Here is an 18918-nt window from a genome sequence, read left to right as displayed (position 1 = left end):
AATAACATCCATTATTGTGTTAATGCTTTGCTGCTGTGGAAACTGGCTCTGCTGGGCTTTGCAGTTTATTTTCAAAAGATATGAAGTAGTATTCACCCAACTCACCTTGCAATAGCTTGTTCCATTTCACACCTGGCCTTGCACAGTGAAACAACAATGTCTTTTTATGGCTACTTATAGTGGCAAATAATTTTGGTTTTTCTAATGGAACTTCAGTGGTTAGGTTTTGCTAAGGTAAAATGACAAGCTGCATTATGATGGATTAACTGAGGGTGGTGGATGGACTCACAAAGACCAAGGGAGAGCTGGTAAGGTGTGTTGGAGTCACACTGCAGGCAGTGCTTTCCCTTGATTTCTGTCAAGCCTCTGCCTGAGGCTGTATCTTCAGTTAATTACCAGAGTTATGGGCTTCACTCATTGCAGTTGAGTTTACTGAAGATGGCTTCAGCTGTTCAGATGTGGTTTCAGAGACTAAAATTGTTTTTCCCAAGGTTATTGCAGTGAAATTATTATATATTCCAGGAAAATGTGATGGCCTTTCAGAACATCTTCATGTCTCTCTCTCTCTCTAATAATGCAACAAGCAGCCTTTCTGATGGTGAGGGTTGAATTAGCCTGTTTTAGGAGCTGCTTATCCTTCACTTGTTTGTACAGCAGTAGGAAAACGGAGCAGACACTTGCCCTGCACCACCTCTAGAAAAGCTTTTCTGTGCATTCAGTTCAGCCGAGGGTTTATTGCCTCCAAACTTAGAGCACAACACCTTAATGAAAGTGGTGTGAATATCCACATCCTTCCACACAGAAAATCTTGCCTTCTAATGCTGTAAAGCAACATTTGGTGCTGCTGGGACCAGGCAAGTTATGAGCAGCTCCTCTGATTCTCTTAACTTTAAAGTCAGGGCAGATTATTAGACCCAGGGTAAATTCCACCAGGGAAACTGCTAAGCTAAACTAGATGTAAGTCTCTGGTGTTGCTGGCATAGCAAAAAACAAAAATCAGGAATAAACCTTTCCCCTGTTTTCTCCTTCATAACATTTTTCTACCATTTGGATCACCTGGTGCATAACAGGTGTGTTATTTAACACAGACTGTGTTATACAACACAGACATTTGTGTTATAGCTTTATAGACATATTGTGTTATATACTTCCCTCCCAGACTATTTACGGGATATTTCTCTTTCTTCAGCTGCCTGTTTTCTTGAAATTTGTAGAAACCGAGCTTCTGAGACAAGATGCTCACTCTCTGATGAATTTAATTTAAATTTGTTGACAGTTCTGAGGAGGAAATTACCCCATGTGGCCTCATGAATGATCTCATCAGACTTATTTTCATTAAAAAAACTGATCTTGTATTGACTTTCTTGTCCCACTTATTCTCTCTCCCTAAAGAAGTAGAGAAGTCTGCCACCTTTCAGGCATTTTTATATTCTAAAGAGATGAAAATATACATTTTTCCCTGTCAGCAGCTTAGGAGGAATAGAGGCTGCATCCTCTTGGCACTATTATTCTTCCTTCTCCAAATACCAGTGGGAGAACAGTGGGTTACAAGTTCTAGTGAAAATACCAAAGGAAACAATTCCACAGCTGGTTAGGTTTTCTCCTCATTTTGACTAAAAGCACCAGTCAAGCAATGATTGTACTTTGCAGGTTTTCCTGTCTTTGCATAGTATTTACATTCTTATACCTCGAGAAGCCGCTGCTGGGATTATTGGCTTCATGTGCTCATGTGCTTCATTGCTGGGGAGCCCAAGGGAACTGCACAGCTGCCATAACCCTGGGATGGGATTGCAGTTCCCTAATTCAGTTTTGCCTGCTAGGTTTTTTTTTATTTTTTCAATGTGAAAATGAGAACTAAATCTCTGCACTTCTTTTCCTCTGTTGTGTGGCTGGTCCCTGAAACTTTGTGAGATTGAATTTGTCTTATGAAAATTAATCAAAACCCAGATAAAACCCCGTGGTCTTGCTTTCTATTTGTAATGTTGAGCATCTCTCTCCATTTTGTACGAAAATAATGAAAAATCTTAATTGGTGCATGAATTTTTATACGCTATTTAGAAACATGCACACACACATGCACAAAAGGTGATGGTAAAATGTAGCAACAGAGAAGCTTTTTATACACTGGTAAAATATAAAAATATATTATTCCAGTTTAAAAAAAAAAAGTAAGTAAATTGCAGATTTTAAACCCAGGAAATTTTGGTTCATGCTCCACCTGAGCCCTGGAGCCAATTTATTTAGCTTCAGTGAATTCCATTAAATGTATTCAAACTGTTTCTAAAAGGTAAAGCCAAAATAGCTCTGATTGGGAATTCTATAAATCCAAACTCTTAATTTCTTCCCCAATGGCATGGGACACTTCAAAACTTTGGGCTTTTCAAAATATTCCTAGGTAAAGGAAGAATAATATAAGCTGCCCCTCCTCACTGATATTTCTCAGTAGCCCAGCCAAAAGTCAGGTTTCTGATAAGGGTACAGCTGGGCCAGCTCTAGTTTTGGGTTTATACAGAGCTGGACTAATTCCCTTAATCTCTTTGTGGCTTTGATGCCAACACATACTGAACTTTTTCACAAAGAAACACTCAATCAAACATACTGGACCTGTTTCAAAGAACACAATGTTTTCTGTACTTTCAGAGGGAAGATTTATTTTATTTTGGTCAATATTTGTCTCTGGAGTCAGTGACCCTTCTTTTTCCACCTCATCTAAAGTGAGTCACCGGCTGTGAATCCAGGGCAGAGCACCCAAACTTCCCAAGGCCACCACCACCACAGTGATCCCAGGAAGGGTTTTTGAAACAGTGGCCAAATGTGCTGCAGAGGCAGGAGCAGATTTGTCCCCTCCCTCAGTGAGCCCAAGGCTCAGGCAACAATTGGCACTGTGCTGTAGCCTTCATGAAGGAGCAGCTCCCTTTGCTCCCCCAGCTACCTCACACTCCCACTAAACCAACTGAGAACACACTTTGGCACTGGGAATCCTCTTCTTCCTTAAATAAAGCATTTGCTCCTGGCAAAGCAGGCAACATCCTGCACTATTTTATGATGGTTGCAGGGGCACTGCAGCTGAACAGGGCAAGGGGCACATTCTTTCCCACTGCACTGATGTGCTGGGAGGGTCACAGGGACTTTGCAACAAACTTCCCTTGCTATTTCTCTTGGTATAAAATGCTTCCAAGGCTGGAAATCCCTTCCTGAGGGCCTCTCCTTAAAGATCCTGCAGGATTAGGCAGGAACCACTCAGGCTTCCTTGTGGTGGTGTAAAAGGAACCATATTCAAATATCTGCACAGTTCTAGTCACCACAATACTCTGAAGGCTTTTCCCAATCCCTCCCTCATCCTTGTTACCTACCATACACTGTAAGGAGACTCCCAATACTTTAAACAAATAGGCACTTAGATTCCTCTCTCTAAAAGGAGAAGCTGAATGATCAAATGGCATACCTTTACTAGAGATAATAAATCATCTTGCTGTGTTTTATTTTTGCCATGAAAAATGCATGTGACAGAATTACTGTGCTGTGTCCACAGACTCCATCGTCATTGCCTTTTGGGTCGGCCTTGCTGCATTCGTGACCTTTCTTTTCCTTATTTTACTGTGTATGTCCTGCTCTGGATCAACGCCAGCAAAGTAAGTATAACCAGAGAAGAAGTAAGTAGCTTCTGGTGAGAAAAAATAACCTGCAGGGAACATTCACTGTCTCGAGTGATCCAGTAATGACATACAATGTTTATAACTGCACAGAGGTGATACTTTTTCTGTCAGTATTTGGTTGGAGTGTCTCTTGACCCACTGCTCCTCCTAAAGCATTTGCCTACTGCTTCTCCTTTATCAGATCAGGACACAGAAAATTCAGCTCAGCAGGTTGGGCAGAGATTCAGGATTAGGTCACAAACATGCAGAGGGAAACAGCAATCAAAAGGAGCACTAATATTCTCATTTACTGGCACCCTAGGGCCTCTGGCATGCTCACAAAAGGCAACAAAAAAACACCAAAAAAAAACAGTTTACCCAAATAAACCATAAAGCAGGAGGCAGACTAACAACACAACAGACATGGAAATGAACATGAAATTGAAGGCAAAAAGAGGCATGTTACCAAAACTTTACTGTTCCTAAAAAACTGGTTGGAAAATCTGTGTACATGAAAATCTCAGAGTGTTTGGAAGAAGCCACTAGTGTAAACTTGCAACCCCTGCCCTGTCATCCTCTCTGCTGTGTCACCCACCCACTGCCCTTGGCATGACAGCCATCCAATATCTATATGGAAACCTCACGTCTCTTTTCTTATGATAATCCTGATATAACAAATGCATGCTCGCGTCACCCGTCACCCGTCACTGGTCAAGGCTGGAGAACTTTTACCTTCATCATTTCTGTGCTCATCCATCTCTGTCAAGCCAAGGGACATGCAGGACCCCATGTGCTCTCCCAGCTTGCCCACATCCTGGCAAGAGGAGGCAGCTTCTCTTGGGCAACCTGAGGGCCTCTCCACCTTCACAGCCAAGATTTCCTCCCCAATATCCCATCCAACCCTGCCCTCTGGCAGTGGGATTCCCCGTCCTGTCCCTCCATCCCTTGTCCAAGGTCTCTCTCCAGCTCTTCTGGAGCCCCTTTAGGCCCTGGAAGAGGCTGCAAGGTCTCCCTGGAGCCTTCTGCAGGTGGACACCTCCAGCTCTCCCAGCCTGGCTCCAGAGCTGAGGGGCTCTACCCTTCAGAGCATCTCCATGGCTTCCTCTGCGCTTGTTCCAACAGCTCCACATGTTTCTTGTGCTTGACCCCAGGGCTGAGGTAGCTCTGCAGGTGGGGTCTCACCAGTGGGGGAGAGGAGCAGAATCCCCCCTGCCCTGGCAGGTTACTCCCACCCACCACCTCTTTTGATGCAGTGTAGATGCAATTTTGGCTATGCATGACACCCATCTCTTCGCCCACTGCGTAACACCAAGGGTTAACTCTCTTGGCAAGGGTGCACCATCCTCCACAGCAGAGTCCCTTGTTTTTACCTGTGCATCTGCACAGAAACAAGTCACTGTCAAAGTGTCTTCCCCAAGGCCGATGCAACAGCTCTGTTTACTTATGGCACAGTTGAATCCTTAGACACTGAGAGGTCCTGGACCTGAATCCATTATCTGATTGCACCACACACTTCTCTGCAATACTGAATGACTTGGTGCCAATTTTGATGGATGATTTTGGGAGAGGGGGGAAGGCTGATGCCTGTACAAGCCCTGCAGTGAGGTATCCATGTCCCAGTCCCTTTTATCAGCACTGCACTATCCCACAGAAATAAGAAAAAAGGTCTGGAGCATGGGACCAATGATTTCAAACATGCCAAGGCAGGTGATCACACTGCTGGGATGCAGAGCATTAACATTTGCTTCAATTATGTGTATTAACATCTAAAACAATACAGAAAAACAAGGGTTTGTGGCTGGAGATGGTTCCTGGCCAAGGCTGGAACTTCACACTGTGCAAAGAGGACAGGGCGAGCTTCTTCCAGGTGTCCCATCCATTTCACTGGAGGCTGTGCATTCCCGATAGCCATGCACAACACAAATCTTCTGGCTATCACTTTTCTACCAGATGGTGTAATGTTGGAGAGAAACCCAAGCTGGACGCCCAGAGAGTTGGAAGATCTGCATCTCATCCCTCATCAATGTTTCTTGCTCTCGGAGAGGCTCAGTCCAGGGTCCCAAGGCTCTCTGCGGGCTCCAGACAGATCTCTTGCAGTAAGAAACTCCATTCAGTATTTGGATGTGGTGCATGACCACCCTCATAGTAAATCACAGATGTGCAGATGCCTTTATCCTTCAAATACCACTTCCCTTAAAAAATGACATCAGATATTGTCACTGTACTTGGCCGTCCAAACCCACAGAGTCTGGAATTAGCTTTCCTGTCCTTTGAAAGACTTTCTCAGTTGTATCTTATCTCAGCTTTAGTTCTGTGATTTTGCCTGGGCCGTGTCACTGCCTAAATGTGACCTGGCTTGACCAGGTCAGTCTCTTTGGGTACTGGGACACTGGAACTCTTCCAGCCTCCTCCAACCTCTGCTTTCCAGGGTTGCTTAACAATTAACAGACCTGGCCACAGTTCCCCTCAGGCAGTCCCCAGGCCTCTAGGATGCAAGTTCTCCAGCTGATTTTAAAATATGGATAGCTAGCTGGTGGTATTTAGCTGTCTGATAGACTGGAGAGAAAACATCCTGTTTTGGTATTTTTTTTTTTGTCTTGGTTCTGTCAAACAAAGAGGAAAGATGTCTTGAATACACCTGCAGCATAGCAAAGAAAATTCCAAACCTGCCTACCTGTGCTGGCCTGCTGCTCAGACTTTTGAGGGTTTGTTTCTGTTTTTTTTAATTACTCGGCTCGGTTCAGCTGAACTCGGTGCTGCTCGCTGTGTTCGCAGAGCTTGGCCGGGTTCGGCTCCCTGAGGGCGGCGCAGGCTGGGCCTCGCGTTAAACATGCCGAGCTCGGTGTTTTCTTTCCGCCCAGTCCCATGGGCGGCCTGGCCATCACACTGTCAGGAAAATTAATCCACAAACACCAGAGGTTCCTGTCCAAAAAGGAGACAGAGAAGTCCTGTAACTTTATTCGAATAAAGGGAGAGCCCATGGGCATTTTCCATGTAGTCTCTCAAGTTGTTGGAGGAAGCAGCCTACTTTTTATCCTAATTTCCCAGCCACATTTCCTTCTCTCTTCCCCTCTGGCTGAACTGCTTGAGAGGTACAGATTTCCCAAATCGCCTAATACAGACCTTGTTCTAATGATGTGCATTCCCCTTCCCCTGCCCCTTCTTTCTCTTTGTCTCTCGTTCTTTTTCTCAAAGTCCAGGAATTTAGCACAGCCTTGGGTGAGCAACAGTCTGTGTCAATTAGTGAAATTCCTCTGGAATTTATGGTTCCAGTCATTACTTCTTTCACCTGTCAGTATCTGGTTTTATCCATCAGCAGGCCTATAGTTTGTTTGTAAAGACACCTCCTTCTCATTCTTTTCAGCACGGCTACAAACAGGAGCGCAGGGTCGGGCAGTTCATTAGGCAGTGACTACACTCGTGCTAATTAACGGCCATGAGAGCACCCAGGGCAGCTCCCGGGACGGAGCGCTTGCCACCGGAATGTGTTGGAATCACAGTGCGATGCCAGTGGTTTGGAGTTTGGGAATGCTGTGGGAGATGTTCAAGGTGTCAATAATGTTTTACCAAGGAGTGGTGGAAGAAAACAATAAATAGTATTGCCTACCTACTGTCAGTGTCTTTGCCTTTTGTGATGTTGGCCTGCTCCAAGGGAGTAAATTAACTTCAGGCAGAGCTTTTGCTGCCGTTATTGCTCGTGTGCTGGAATTCAGCAGAGTCCTTGTCACTTTACACATCAGAAACCACAAGTTCAGCAATATTTCATATCGTCTAAGCTCGTCTGTGTTCAGCCAAGCTCGTCTAGGTTCAGATGGGCTGAACTCGGCTAGATTGCACAGAAGTCGGTTCAGCTCGGTTCGGTTGGAGCTCAGCAAGAGGCACCGCGCAGGAAAGCGGGGCCGCCTCACGTTAAACACGCAGAGCTCGGCGTTTCTCTGCGACCGAGTCCCGCGGGTGGCCCGGCCATCGCACGGACACGGACGGGAGTGCGGGGTCAGGCAGGAGCTCGCTAGGCAGTGACTGACCTCGCGCTAAGTACTGGGCACAAAAGCAGCGGCTGGGTTCGGCCGGGGTCGGTGCCGCTCGCTGCGTACAGCGCCACTCTATGCGTTCGGCGGAGCTCGGCTCGGTTCGGCTACATTCGGCTCTACGGCGGAGCTCGGCTCTATTCGCTGAATTGGGCCAGATTAGGCTCTTCGACTAAATCCGGCTATTCTCAGCTACACTCATCTAGGTTCGCCTGAACCCGGTGTCGCTCGCTGCGTTCACCGCTGCTCGGCTCGGTTCGGTTGAACTCAGCTACATTTGGCTAAACTCGGCTCGGTTCGGCTGAGCTCAGCTAGAGTTGGGCTACAGAGTTGAGCTACAGCCTCTATGAGGCTACAGAAGAGGTGTTTCCTGATGTCAGCCCCTAGGAATTCTACATGACACAAAATGTAGCCTCTGAAGGGGCTGCAGGTTTCTAAAGAAATTTAATTTTTTAACTCAGTGCAGAGTTGGTATAGAGATGATGGCTCCTCTAGGACAAGAATATTTACATGTAGAAGCAATTCCCTCATTTGCATCTTACTTCTATTTAACCCCCCAAAAAGTTAATTTTATACTTTTCTCAGTAAAAACATTTGAGAGAAAGTCTGTGGAAGTCAACAAAATAACAGAGTTGGATTTAATAATGTTAAGGTGATCTTCCATCAAAAACTTGACACAGATGCATATAGAAATGTGAGCAGTGAGAAGTCTTTTAGTTCTCACAGGAAATGTACAAACATTTTTGGTTTTTACTATCTCAGCCTTTTGTACAAAGGATGCTAGAAACCCAAAGGGCAGAGTGATTTAAGTATTGCCTTGGGCCCTTTATTTAATGCTGATAAAGTTCCAAAAGCCCTATTTTGATGGGACAGAAGAATTGAGAGAAAAGGCACAAGGAAGGAAAAAATGTGTCACAACTGTGGGAGAGAGGGGGAGAGGCAGGGAGGACCCAGGACATATAAGAGTCATGGCCCAGGCGCCTGGGACTTGTGGCAACTCTAGCTGTCAGTGCTGCTTATTTCTCTTTCTGTCCTCTCTTCCTTCTCAGCAACTCAGGTGGCTTGCCTATCCCTTCACCTAAGAACAATCTGAATATTAAGAATAGCTAGAATAGACAAAGCTGTAGCTCAAATATTACTTTAAAATTAAGAGCTGGAGTGGACAGCCCAAAGATCATGGGCTACCACATCTGGTTTTGCAGTTCTTCAAATAAAGACTTCATCTCCCATAGAAACTCCTCCCAAAACGGAGCAGCTTTGCCTAAACAAGGATTTGAGGACTCTGCCTAATTACAGTATACTACATCCTGTTTCACTGTATACAATACAGTAGAACTGGCTGAAACACTGGTAGGCATCTTCCATCTCTCCTAAAAACGAGAGAAAAATCAGTGCCTTAGGACATCCAAAGAACATGAGGCAATCTAATAGAAGGCACTGGATTTGTCTGCATCAGCGGGGTTCCACCGAGTCCTGCTGTGATGCTCCTGAAGCATCTTGGGGTTCAAGTTCCCTTCAGCCCAAGGCCAGACAGCTCCCAGTTCCCAGCATCAGACACCTTCCTGTATTTGTGTATGAAAGCATCAGTCTTCCCCAGACTAATGGCATAGACACCCTCTGGCACCAGAGACCTGAAATGTCTGCTGAGAACAGGTTCTCCACCCTCCTGTGCTGAGGAGGAAGAATTCCCATTCACACTCGGGGCTGGTGCAGGGGCTGCTCCACTGTCACCGTCAGCAGAGGCCTCAGCAGGGTCACCCCCAGCATACTTGGTCAAACCATCTGCACGTCTGTGGAGCTCTTGGCTCAGCAGCAACACGAGAGTCCCTCCAACACGAAGCACTCTGGCAATCAAAGGAAAAATAAAGGTTAGGCGTCGTTCCTTCCTGGCATCCCTTTGCCTGTATAGAATTGAACACTGATGATGCTTCAGATGCCACCTGCATTCAATAAAACACCCGAGTGTGTCCTAGCTCAACTCAGTGAGCTGCATCTCCAAGAGGAATTTAAATCTTGCATCTTCTTACCTCTTTCTAAATGGAAGAACAGGCCCTGACTCCAAAACATTTCTGATGTTAGCACTTCTTTCTATTGGGTTAGTAGGGAAAATAGCCTCATTTTTTACGCCCCTCAGCATTCTTTCAAGGACTGAGGAGAAGCACCAAGACTAGGGTTTTTGGAGATTGCAACAGAAAAGACACCCAGTGCAGCAAGGGCTTCTCAGATTAGTAGGGTAATTCTGATACTGGCCTTTCCTTTTGGAAACTTTAAAAGGTCTGCCCTTTCCCTGTTCCAATGATCCTTAATAGCTTTCAAACTCAGGAAACAAAGGAAAAGTAACTGTTGTCTGTAATTAATTTTTCTAGGTATATGTCCAAACATTATACTTGGCTTTGAAAGAAGGGAAAAAAATACTACCCTGATTCAGTTTACCACAAGTACTTTGAACAGTTTTACCGGTGGGGCTCTCATGATAATGGTCCCTTCCTCATCTCCACCTTCCCAAGAGTATATTTTGCTTAGGATAGACCAACAGAGCTAATAAGGCAAGCACAGTAAGATTGTCACACCTTTCTGTGGAACCACGTCACCTTCTCCACCACATTCCTGCACTGGGTGACTGAGATCAACACCCACTGAAGACCAGTCCTAGAGAAAGGACTTGTTTTCAGGCAAGAAGCAGAGGGGAAGATGATTCAAATGGTCTGTTAGAAGCAGCCTACCTATTACCTTAGCTCAATTCTGCCACAAAATGACACGGTGAGAGATGAAAGGACACACCTAAAATCAGACCAGGTTGTTAATGAAATATTCCTGGATAGCAAGGAAAATGCATAATGCTTTTCCTAGTCTGAGATCCTTCCTGTCAAGGAAGGCTTGGTCAAAGCTTGGCTGTGACATCAAGCCTATGATTTAAAACAAGCAGGCCTCAACTGAAAAAGTGTTACAGCTTTATGTGCCTGGCCATGCTTTAACTTGCTGCAGGTAGGCCTCTCCTTTTTCTCCTTTCTGCCACACTTTTCAGTGTGGCTCAGAAATACTTCACCATCATGCCTTGCAAAGAGCATTTGTGAGCATGGCTCGCACAAGATCATTCCTTGTCAGCCTGTGCTGCCATCGGCACTCACAGCTGGCAAGACACAACACAACAGTCTCTAAGGGAGAAATAAAGGGCTGAGACTTCCACAGCCTGCACAGGGTCAGACTACAGACCTTGGAATAAAGCAATTCTGAAGCTGACTGTATGCTTAGATCACAAACTGTTGTGACACTTCCATCAAACCCCAAGCATGTCAAAGTCTACACGTACCTCTCCATTTCCTGGAGAATATCTGGTAGGACCTGGGCATCATTTGTGGTCTTGAACTTCTTCCCAAATGGAATATCCGAAATAACACTGTCGAAGCTTTCTGAAGGCAATGGCAATGCTGCACAATAAAGGCAGGTTTTTATCTCTGACTGTTTGAAAAATAGCACATAGATTGCACAGCAGCTATAGTTCCGTCCCCCTTTCAACACTGCCAGCTCTTTTTGGGTTATGCACCCAGATTCACAGCTCCTTCTGCATTTGCTTTCACAAACAACACTATTAGAGCCACCATCCCTCTGCAGACTGGGAAGAGATAAATGCATGACAGCATTGTTTAGTTTGCAGATTCCGTGCTCCTGATGATGTTTGCCCCTGCAGCAAGACTCACCTATAGAGCATTACATGGCTCCAAATTAACTGCTGCATCTCAACACACAGTACCTCTTAAACACAAAAATAATTTAGCAAAACACAAAAGAAGAGTTAATTTTGTGAGCACTTAGTGCAAATGCTCAAGTGCATGTGTGGATGGCAAGGAACCACACCAAACTCCTCTCCATCCCCCTTTTCTCCTCCCAGGAATCTGGTTACAGCCAGAATCTCTTGGATTCTGTCAGAGCTCGCGTCTTTGTAGTGTTGCCTTAGAGTTTCTGCATCCCAGCAAATGTCAGTTCCCCCAAAGAAGATGCAGCACTGCACCTGTGGTGATGAAGGCTGGCCACATGCCAGGCTGTGCAGGCCAGGTCGAGATCCTTCCTGAGACCCTGTGGGTCTCCCATCCCTCAGGGTGCTCAAAACTGACCAGACACAGCCCTGAGCAGACAACAGGACTAAAGACCTCCAACAGTCCCTCCTCACCTAAACTCTGCTGAGATTCTACACCAACTTCTCTAGAAATAGCTGGAGATGCTTCCCAGACCATTCTTGGGTCAACACTTGCAGCACAACAACTGGGTATCAATTTTATCTGCAAGTGAAAGGACGTGTCACCTACAGTCCTGCTCAAGACATACAGAAATAACAGCTTTTGACCAGTGATAAAGATACCAACTACTTGTTCAATTTAGAAAACCTGGCACCTAAGTACCTTCCATTATCCTAGAAACCAAAGCCAAACATTGATTTTAAGTGAGAAAGAAACCTACATTTTTATAAAAAATAAGTAATTTCTTGCTAGTAAATACTGCAAAGTAAAAAAATTACACACGCTTCATCACTCACGCACAGGGAACAACACCCAGCTTGCCTGTCATGAATTTCGTACAGCGATAATTTAGCCTCAGACTTTGAGGTCCACAATAAGGTCAAGAAATGATGACCTCTACAGACTACCCTGTGAATTAAGAGCAAACAGATTCCCTCTTATAGGAGAAAGGCATTACCATTCAAAATACCCCTACTGCAAAACATGAGCAATTCAGCTTAGCTTAGTGAGTCCTCACAATTACTCATCTGGTAAATTCAAGTTACAGGCTGCTTTTTATTAGGGTTTGTCCTGGCTGTGTCCCATTAAGATACAAAGAACTTTCACATGGTACATACTCTTCGTAGTATTCATACATTTACCATTAAGAGAGACAACTACTGTCCATGCCAGACAATTATAATTTTTATTGCCTTCTGCTGACTTCATTCTTACCAAAGTTCCCAGGTGCAAGTAGCAGGGAGGAAGAACAAATAATTATCCCTTCACAAGCATTAGCACTACAGAGTTACCACCCAGCTATTTGTTGGGAGTTAGCACTACAACATATCACATCAAGAGAACCTACATTTCCTGTACAATCCCAGAAACACAAAACAATTCACCTGGAAAACCTACAGACATACCTTTCACAGAAGCTTTAAGCAAGTCTATCTTATCCATTAAGCCTGCAGTTCTAATGTTCTCATCTGCACCCTCTAACTGTGAATTACTTATATCAGCACCCCAGTAACAGGCTTCCTGTTCAGAGAGAAAGAGAAAAGTAATTTCATTAACAACTGGGTTATTTATTTTATAAACCCTTCTCAGAATTGCCTTGTTGCACAACTCCTGCAAGACAACCCCCTTTCTGGGACACCTGCTATTGTCACACAGAGCAATTCACAATCCAGAGGATGGAAGAAGAAAGGAAATATGTGCTGTCTTCACTCCTTTAATGTCTTGGTGTGCTCAAGACATTTGAAATGACAGAAATATCAAGAGCATGTCCTAACAGCAAGACCCCAGCTAGCTACAGCCGGTCCCACTGCCTCTAATGCTGACACTGTCCCATCACATCGACTCCTCTGATCCCAGGATAAGCCCAGGAAGCTCTGCAAGTCCATGGTTGCATCACACAAACCCTGCAGTGTCAATCAATAGCTGCACCAGCCTGCAGGACATTCACTGGGGGAATGATTGTACTAAAACACTTTTAGCAGCTGCCTAGAAAGACTAATTTGGTTTCACCTTTCCAGTGATGGACTTTGGCCTAACTGGTAGAGAGAAAACCCTGTATCACAACTACCAGTTTCCCTGCAAAGGTTCAGCCAGCTGTGACAGGAGTACTTACGGGCCACTCCTTGGCAGCCTCCAGTAGTATTGTTCCTAGCCCACACATGGGATCCAGCACAAGGGCACCAGCCTAAAAAAACAGAGGTGTGACTGCATCCCAAGCAAGACAGACTCCTTAACCCAGGACAAAGCTTACAGAGGGGTGTACATAATCCCACTGAATCCAGTGCCGGTTAATGATAATCACTGGTATTCCCAGACTAAACTTGCTTGTAAGGGAATATAGTAACAAGCACCAATAGCTTCACTACAGACAGCCCTGAGGTGACAATCAGGACGCATTACAAATGGACTGCAGACAGGTACTGGTACCAAATTAATCAGTGAAAAGAGATCACATGTCCTTGGAAAATAACACCTAACAGAGTTTCATTTTCTCACTGTCACTGGACAATGAAAAAAATCTTGCCACTTAGACATATATCTGTACAAGGATTAACAGCTCTGCTGAGAAGCACCTGGAATTACAGCAGGCACCTGGCTGAACAGCAGGTGACAGCACATTCTCATCACAAGCATGGCAGACCCTGTCCACGTGCATTAGAGAATGGGGCATAAAATCACCACAATCCTTCACAGCATCCAGATCCAGCCCCGATGAGCAGCACCCCTCTCCCCTTCATTCGGGACTCAATTTCTTTGCAAGGAACATTCACTGACACTGATTTCAGCCAGAGATGCCATGGCCCATGCGACCGTTGACCGCAGTCCTGCTGTTTTGATATACTCTCTGTTTGCCAATGGAAGCCTGCAGACAGCAAACAAAAAAATTAATTAAAAAAACACCAGAACCACCCAGAAAAGCCCATGTAATGTCAAAGAACAAATGAACTAGATAGATCTAGTGAGATACAGAGAAGTCTGCTTTTAACCTTTTAGTAACTCACTGCAAAGTCTGGTCTGTGTGTTCATTTAAAATCTAGGCAAATGACAAGACAAATCTGACAACCAGTGATTATCAAACCAAAAGATAAATACTCATGGTGGACAGCAATATTTACAAATCTTGTCTGTTCTGATACTGCCATAACAAATATGGTGGGGAGAATGCTTACCTGAAAAGAGGAACCCCCACCACAGAGTGAATGTCATTAAGATGTACAAAGATCTAAAAGTGGGAAGAAAAAAAAAACCAAAACATTTCAACAACTCAAACTGACACAACTCTAGCTTTAACTCATTTAAACCAGACACAGGATCCTGAAACACCTGCTCTGTGGATGTTTCTCCTGCCATGCAGGCCCATGCAGCCAGGCTGGTGTTTATTCCAGAGCTCTGGAAAGCACACACACAAGGGCCACACACATGCTTTGCTCAGCACTACCAGCTGATTTCCAGCTAAATTCAGTGGCAAATACAAGCAGAGAGAGGCCATGATCCCACGTGCAAAGGGGACAGAGAACCAAACAAAAGGTGTCAGGGATAATTCTGCAAGCAGCAACAGACAGACAAGTACCACTACCTCCAGGTCAGGGTCCCGCAGGCCAGCACGCCACCCACACTGCCTCACAAGTGCCTTGCCAATGGCTCTTCCAATCTCCTGCAAGGGGGAGGAACAGTCACAGGCAATAAAAAAAACACACAATTCAGAAAACTGCAGATCACAGCCTTGGATGCACAACCCTCAGAAATCCCTGGGAAAAGACTCTGTGCCTTAGAGAAAAACTCCCTCAATTCACACCAGAAGAGGTATAACAGGGCAGAGCAGGTGAGTGAGGGGCAAAGCAAACATATCACATGGCAAACAACCAATGCTCAACTGCAGCAGGAAAGGCTAAGTGCAAGCCCTGACCAAGTCACAACAAATTATTCACTTGAGCTGGACTTCATCCTTGTGGGCTCCTTCCAACTCAGAATATTCTGGAATTACCACCGTTTTGGAATTCTTAATTACATGCACAAAATATTTTCAATGGTTCTAAAACAGATTACCCAAGAGAAAATCTGCAAATGCACTGCAACTCACAATTTTAATGTTTTCATTATGCATAGAAAGCTCTGATTACCTTCAGAGTGTAAGTTCAAACATAGCACAAATTTAGGCAAACACTCCTGTAGGGAGGCTCATGTGTCTCACCTCACCAAGGTACTAGCTTTAGTAGCAAAAAAATCTCCTTGCAATGACCCTTTAAGTAGCTGTAAGCTTATCTGATCACTCCTCAGCCTCCATAGGCCCAGAAACTTCAAACTCTGACCTTTGCTAATCCTTAATAAAAGGTATTGATTTGAAAAACATTAAGGGTAATAGTGCATAGAAATTAAAACCAGCATTTTTATTTCCACTGGTTTAAGGTGAATTCAGGCTAAGGGCTTTTTAAGAAAATGCAGAAATAGCTTTCCTCAGTTTATTATTCCAGAACGCACAATACAACCAAAATAACAATCAAACTACAAATCTCTGTTCACCTTTGCTGAATTCTTTTAAAACACAGATAGCTCAGCATACCTGTGAAGTAAGTATTTTGGCAATTGCTCCACTACAACGACAAGACACTCTGAAACTGAAGCAAAGCTTCTCACTCGCAGCAGGATTCTCTCCACTGCCTTTGGAAGGGAATTCTGAGGAAGTCTTGCTCTCAATCCAGCACTCCTGACTGCTCATTCTCTCTGGTGCTACACAGGTCTCTCCATCTTCCACCTGACATTCCTCAGACACAATTGCTCTCACTTGTTCTGTTCTCTGCCTTTTACTTGCAGTATTTGTCTCTTCTTGTGACTTCCTCTTCAGACCCGATGCATTTTCTTGAGAGACATCACCTGTTCTCCCCTCGTGTCTGTGAAGCTTTCTCCAAACAGAGATAACCTCCAGCCAGTATTTCGGTTCCTCAATGACAAGGCTTTTAATCTCCTGAAGCATCTTCCCTGTAAGAAAAAAAGCAGTTAAGTACTTCAGCCTCAGCACTGCATTTCCCTACAGTTGAGACCAGCTGTTAACAGCAACTGTGTTCAGAGTTCAGTAATGTGCGAATCCAGCAGCTGACACCACAGGCACAGCTGAGCTCTCAGCACCCACATACCCACCAGAAGCCACACGGGCATCCCTCTGATTGCAAGTTCTGCACACCCAAGATTCAATCACGCAAGGGTTGAATTCTGCACAAGAATTCAGCAGCTGTAGAAAACTAGACCACCTGTGAGAGTCATTGCCAGGGACAGGGGACCAGCCTACCAAACCATCCTCCCCAAAAAGCACTTGGCCCAGGATTAAGGGACACAGAACTCTTTCCAGAATTGAATGACAGATACAAACATCAATTACTTTGAGTCACCCCAGGCAAAAACAAGTTTATTCTTTCAAAGAGAAAACTTCTGCTTGCCATTCGTCACTCTTTCTTCAATCCTGCAACACACACTTAAGACTTACAGGTGCGGACAGTCCTAAGCTTAGGAGAGGCATGAGGAACACAGAGGCCAATTCACTTAAATACCTCAAAGATGGTCAAGAAAAAAAAGTCCTAGTTATCTAGAAAATTTCTGGTTATCACTTAAAAGTTTAGAATCATGACCAAATTTCATCCTCAAAGCTGAAGATAATATGGCAAATAAAAACTCACCGGCAGGCAGACATCAATCCATTAACTTGAAATTCTCATTCCAACACTGACAGACAGGATAACCCAAGTAGCTAAGACTTAGAAGGAAGCTGTGTACTTAACAGTAAATTGACACAAGCTATAGGTCGGGATTCACTTTGTTTAACAGAAAATAAGACTTATTGTTAAAATAAATACAAGAGATCCACAACTAAACTTTGGTTTTCCGGTGGGGTGTTCTCTTTTTGGGACGGGGCAGGGGGAGAGTCTCAAAACTACACATACACATTCAGTGCCGGCAGAATACAGACCAGAACGTAGCTATTGAAAAAAATTTAAAAGCCCTTTCCAGGTCAAAAAGATGTTGAAAATACACGTGGGTGAAACACACTTCAGAATCGATTACTGTCAATTAGAACCTCACCCACTAGTAAAAAAAAAAAAAAAAAACAACAAACAAACAAAAAAAAAAAAAAAAAAAAAAAACAAACACCTCAAAATTTATAACTAGGACTCAAACCGAGGCTTCGCGCTCCCGCGCAGCCCGTGTCCGGGCCGTACCTCTGTTCCCGGATACCGGCAGCGGGCTGTGCTTCTTCAGCAGCAGGAACAGGCGCTCCCCCGACCGCAGCTTCCGCAACTCGCCAAGCCCCGCCGCCGCCCGGAAGAACACCTTTCCCGAGACGCAGTCCACCTCCGGGGAGAACAACCGTCGGACGCGGCCGAGAGGCTTCGGGTGAGCCCCTCCCGCAGCCCCGCGGGCAGCGCCGCCCCAGCCCCCTACGGTTGCCGGCTCCCCGCGCCCGCCCTGCGGAGCCCCTCCGGCCCCGACCGGCCCCGCAGCTCCCGGAGCACTGACCCGTGCTCGCCGGGTCCGGGCCGCGCAGCGCACGCTGCCGCGTTCCCCGCTGAGCCGGAGCGGACCGGAGCGCCCGGGTGGGCAGCGGCTCCGGCTCCCCGCTTACCTCCGTGGCGCCGAGCCGCGAGCGCACCTCCCGCGCCAGGAAGGGCTCCAGCCCGCGGCCCGCCGTGCAGAAGAACCGCCCGGGCTCCGCCGGCGCCATCTTGTCGAGGCGGGGCCTGTGGCGGGGCCTCCTCGGGGGTGGCGCCGGCAGCGCACGGGCAGGCCCGGGCGTCGGGAACGGGAGTTAAACGCTCCTGGTTTTTGTCTCGTGCGTTTGTGTTTTGTATTGTTTCTTATGTTTTATTTTACTTAGGCTTTGAACACCGAACCCGTACGTGCTGCTTGTGCAGGACAAATGCATTTGCCGTACAGAAATACACAAGATACTTGTCACCAACTGCTCAGCAGGGCGGGCTCAGGCACTTGCAGTGGCTCTTATTCTGTGTACAATTAGTCCTGTGTACTGATGACTGTATATAAATAATACAGATACATACAATATAGTACACACGATTGTTTTCATTGTAAATTTAGAAGTGAAAAAATGCTTTCCATTGTTATTCTACACAAACACTTCGGTAGGAAGTTTCAGGTGTTCCTTTGGCATGACCTGCAACTTCAGAGGAAAAAGGATAGGCAAATAGATCTGTTCAGAAATCTAAATTCACTATGTAGTAAATTACACAAGACAGACAGCAGCCAGCAGAATACCGAGGATCTGAATTCAGTAGAGATTTTTTCCTCCAAGGAAAAAAGAAAAATCTCACAAAAAAAATAAAAGCCAGAAGCTTGCATTATGTAGCTAAGACAAATTGCATATGTTACAGCCTTTTCTTCAAATGTTTGTAAACGGTAGGCTTAAGACTTTAGGCAAAGAAAATAAAGTTACTGAGTTGGTCCTTGTGCCATTCACACAAAACCAGCATTGTAAAGATGCAAGGACCTCAGCAAACTCCTGCATTTCATGCT

At 45.2% G+C, this 18918-nt stretch overlaps 1 protein-coding gene across 6 annotated transcripts; it reads right to left on the bottom strand.

Annotated features, from left to right (window-relative positions):
* Positions 1-3379: 3379 nt before the first annotated feature.
* Positions 3380-18268, bottom strand: THUMPD2 (THUMP domain containing 2). Of its 6 annotated transcripts, none has more exons than XR_009933203.1 (12): positions 18011-18268; positions 17607-17739; positions 15959-16374; positions 14975-15052; positions 14568-14620; positions 14173-14260; positions 13511-13582; positions 12804-12918; positions 10974-11091; positions 9295-9507; positions 6310-6557; positions 3380-5827 (listed from the first exon to the last, which is right to left on the bottom strand). XR_009933203.1 is itself a non-coding variant. In XM_062492749.1 (11 exons), exons 1-11 carry the CDS (start codon positions 18107-18109, stop codon positions 6362-6364), a joined length of 1581 nt encoding a protein of 526 aa, XP_062348733.1. In that variant the 5' UTR covers positions 18110-18268; the 3' UTR covers positions 3380-6361. The 6 variants fall into 6 exon arrangements, 4 of the variants coding, with proteins under 4 accessions (XP_062348733.1, XP_062348719.1, XP_062348746.1 ...); XR_009933206.1 differs by having other exon boundaries at positions 3380-5725; XM_062492749.1 differs by having other exon boundaries at positions 3380-6557.
* Between the last annotated feature and the right edge of the window lie 650 nt (positions 18269-18918).

This window comes from Cinclus cinclus, chromosome 1 (assembly GCF_963662255.1).
Source record: "Cinclus cinclus chromosome 1, bCinCin1.1, whole genome shotgun sequence".
Lineage (NCBI taxonomy): Eukaryota > Metazoa > Chordata > Aves > Passeriformes > Cinclidae > Cinclus > Cinclus cinclus.
The sequence above is the reverse complement of the archived record's forward strand: the minus strand, read 5'-3'. Positions and strand labels throughout refer to the sequence as shown.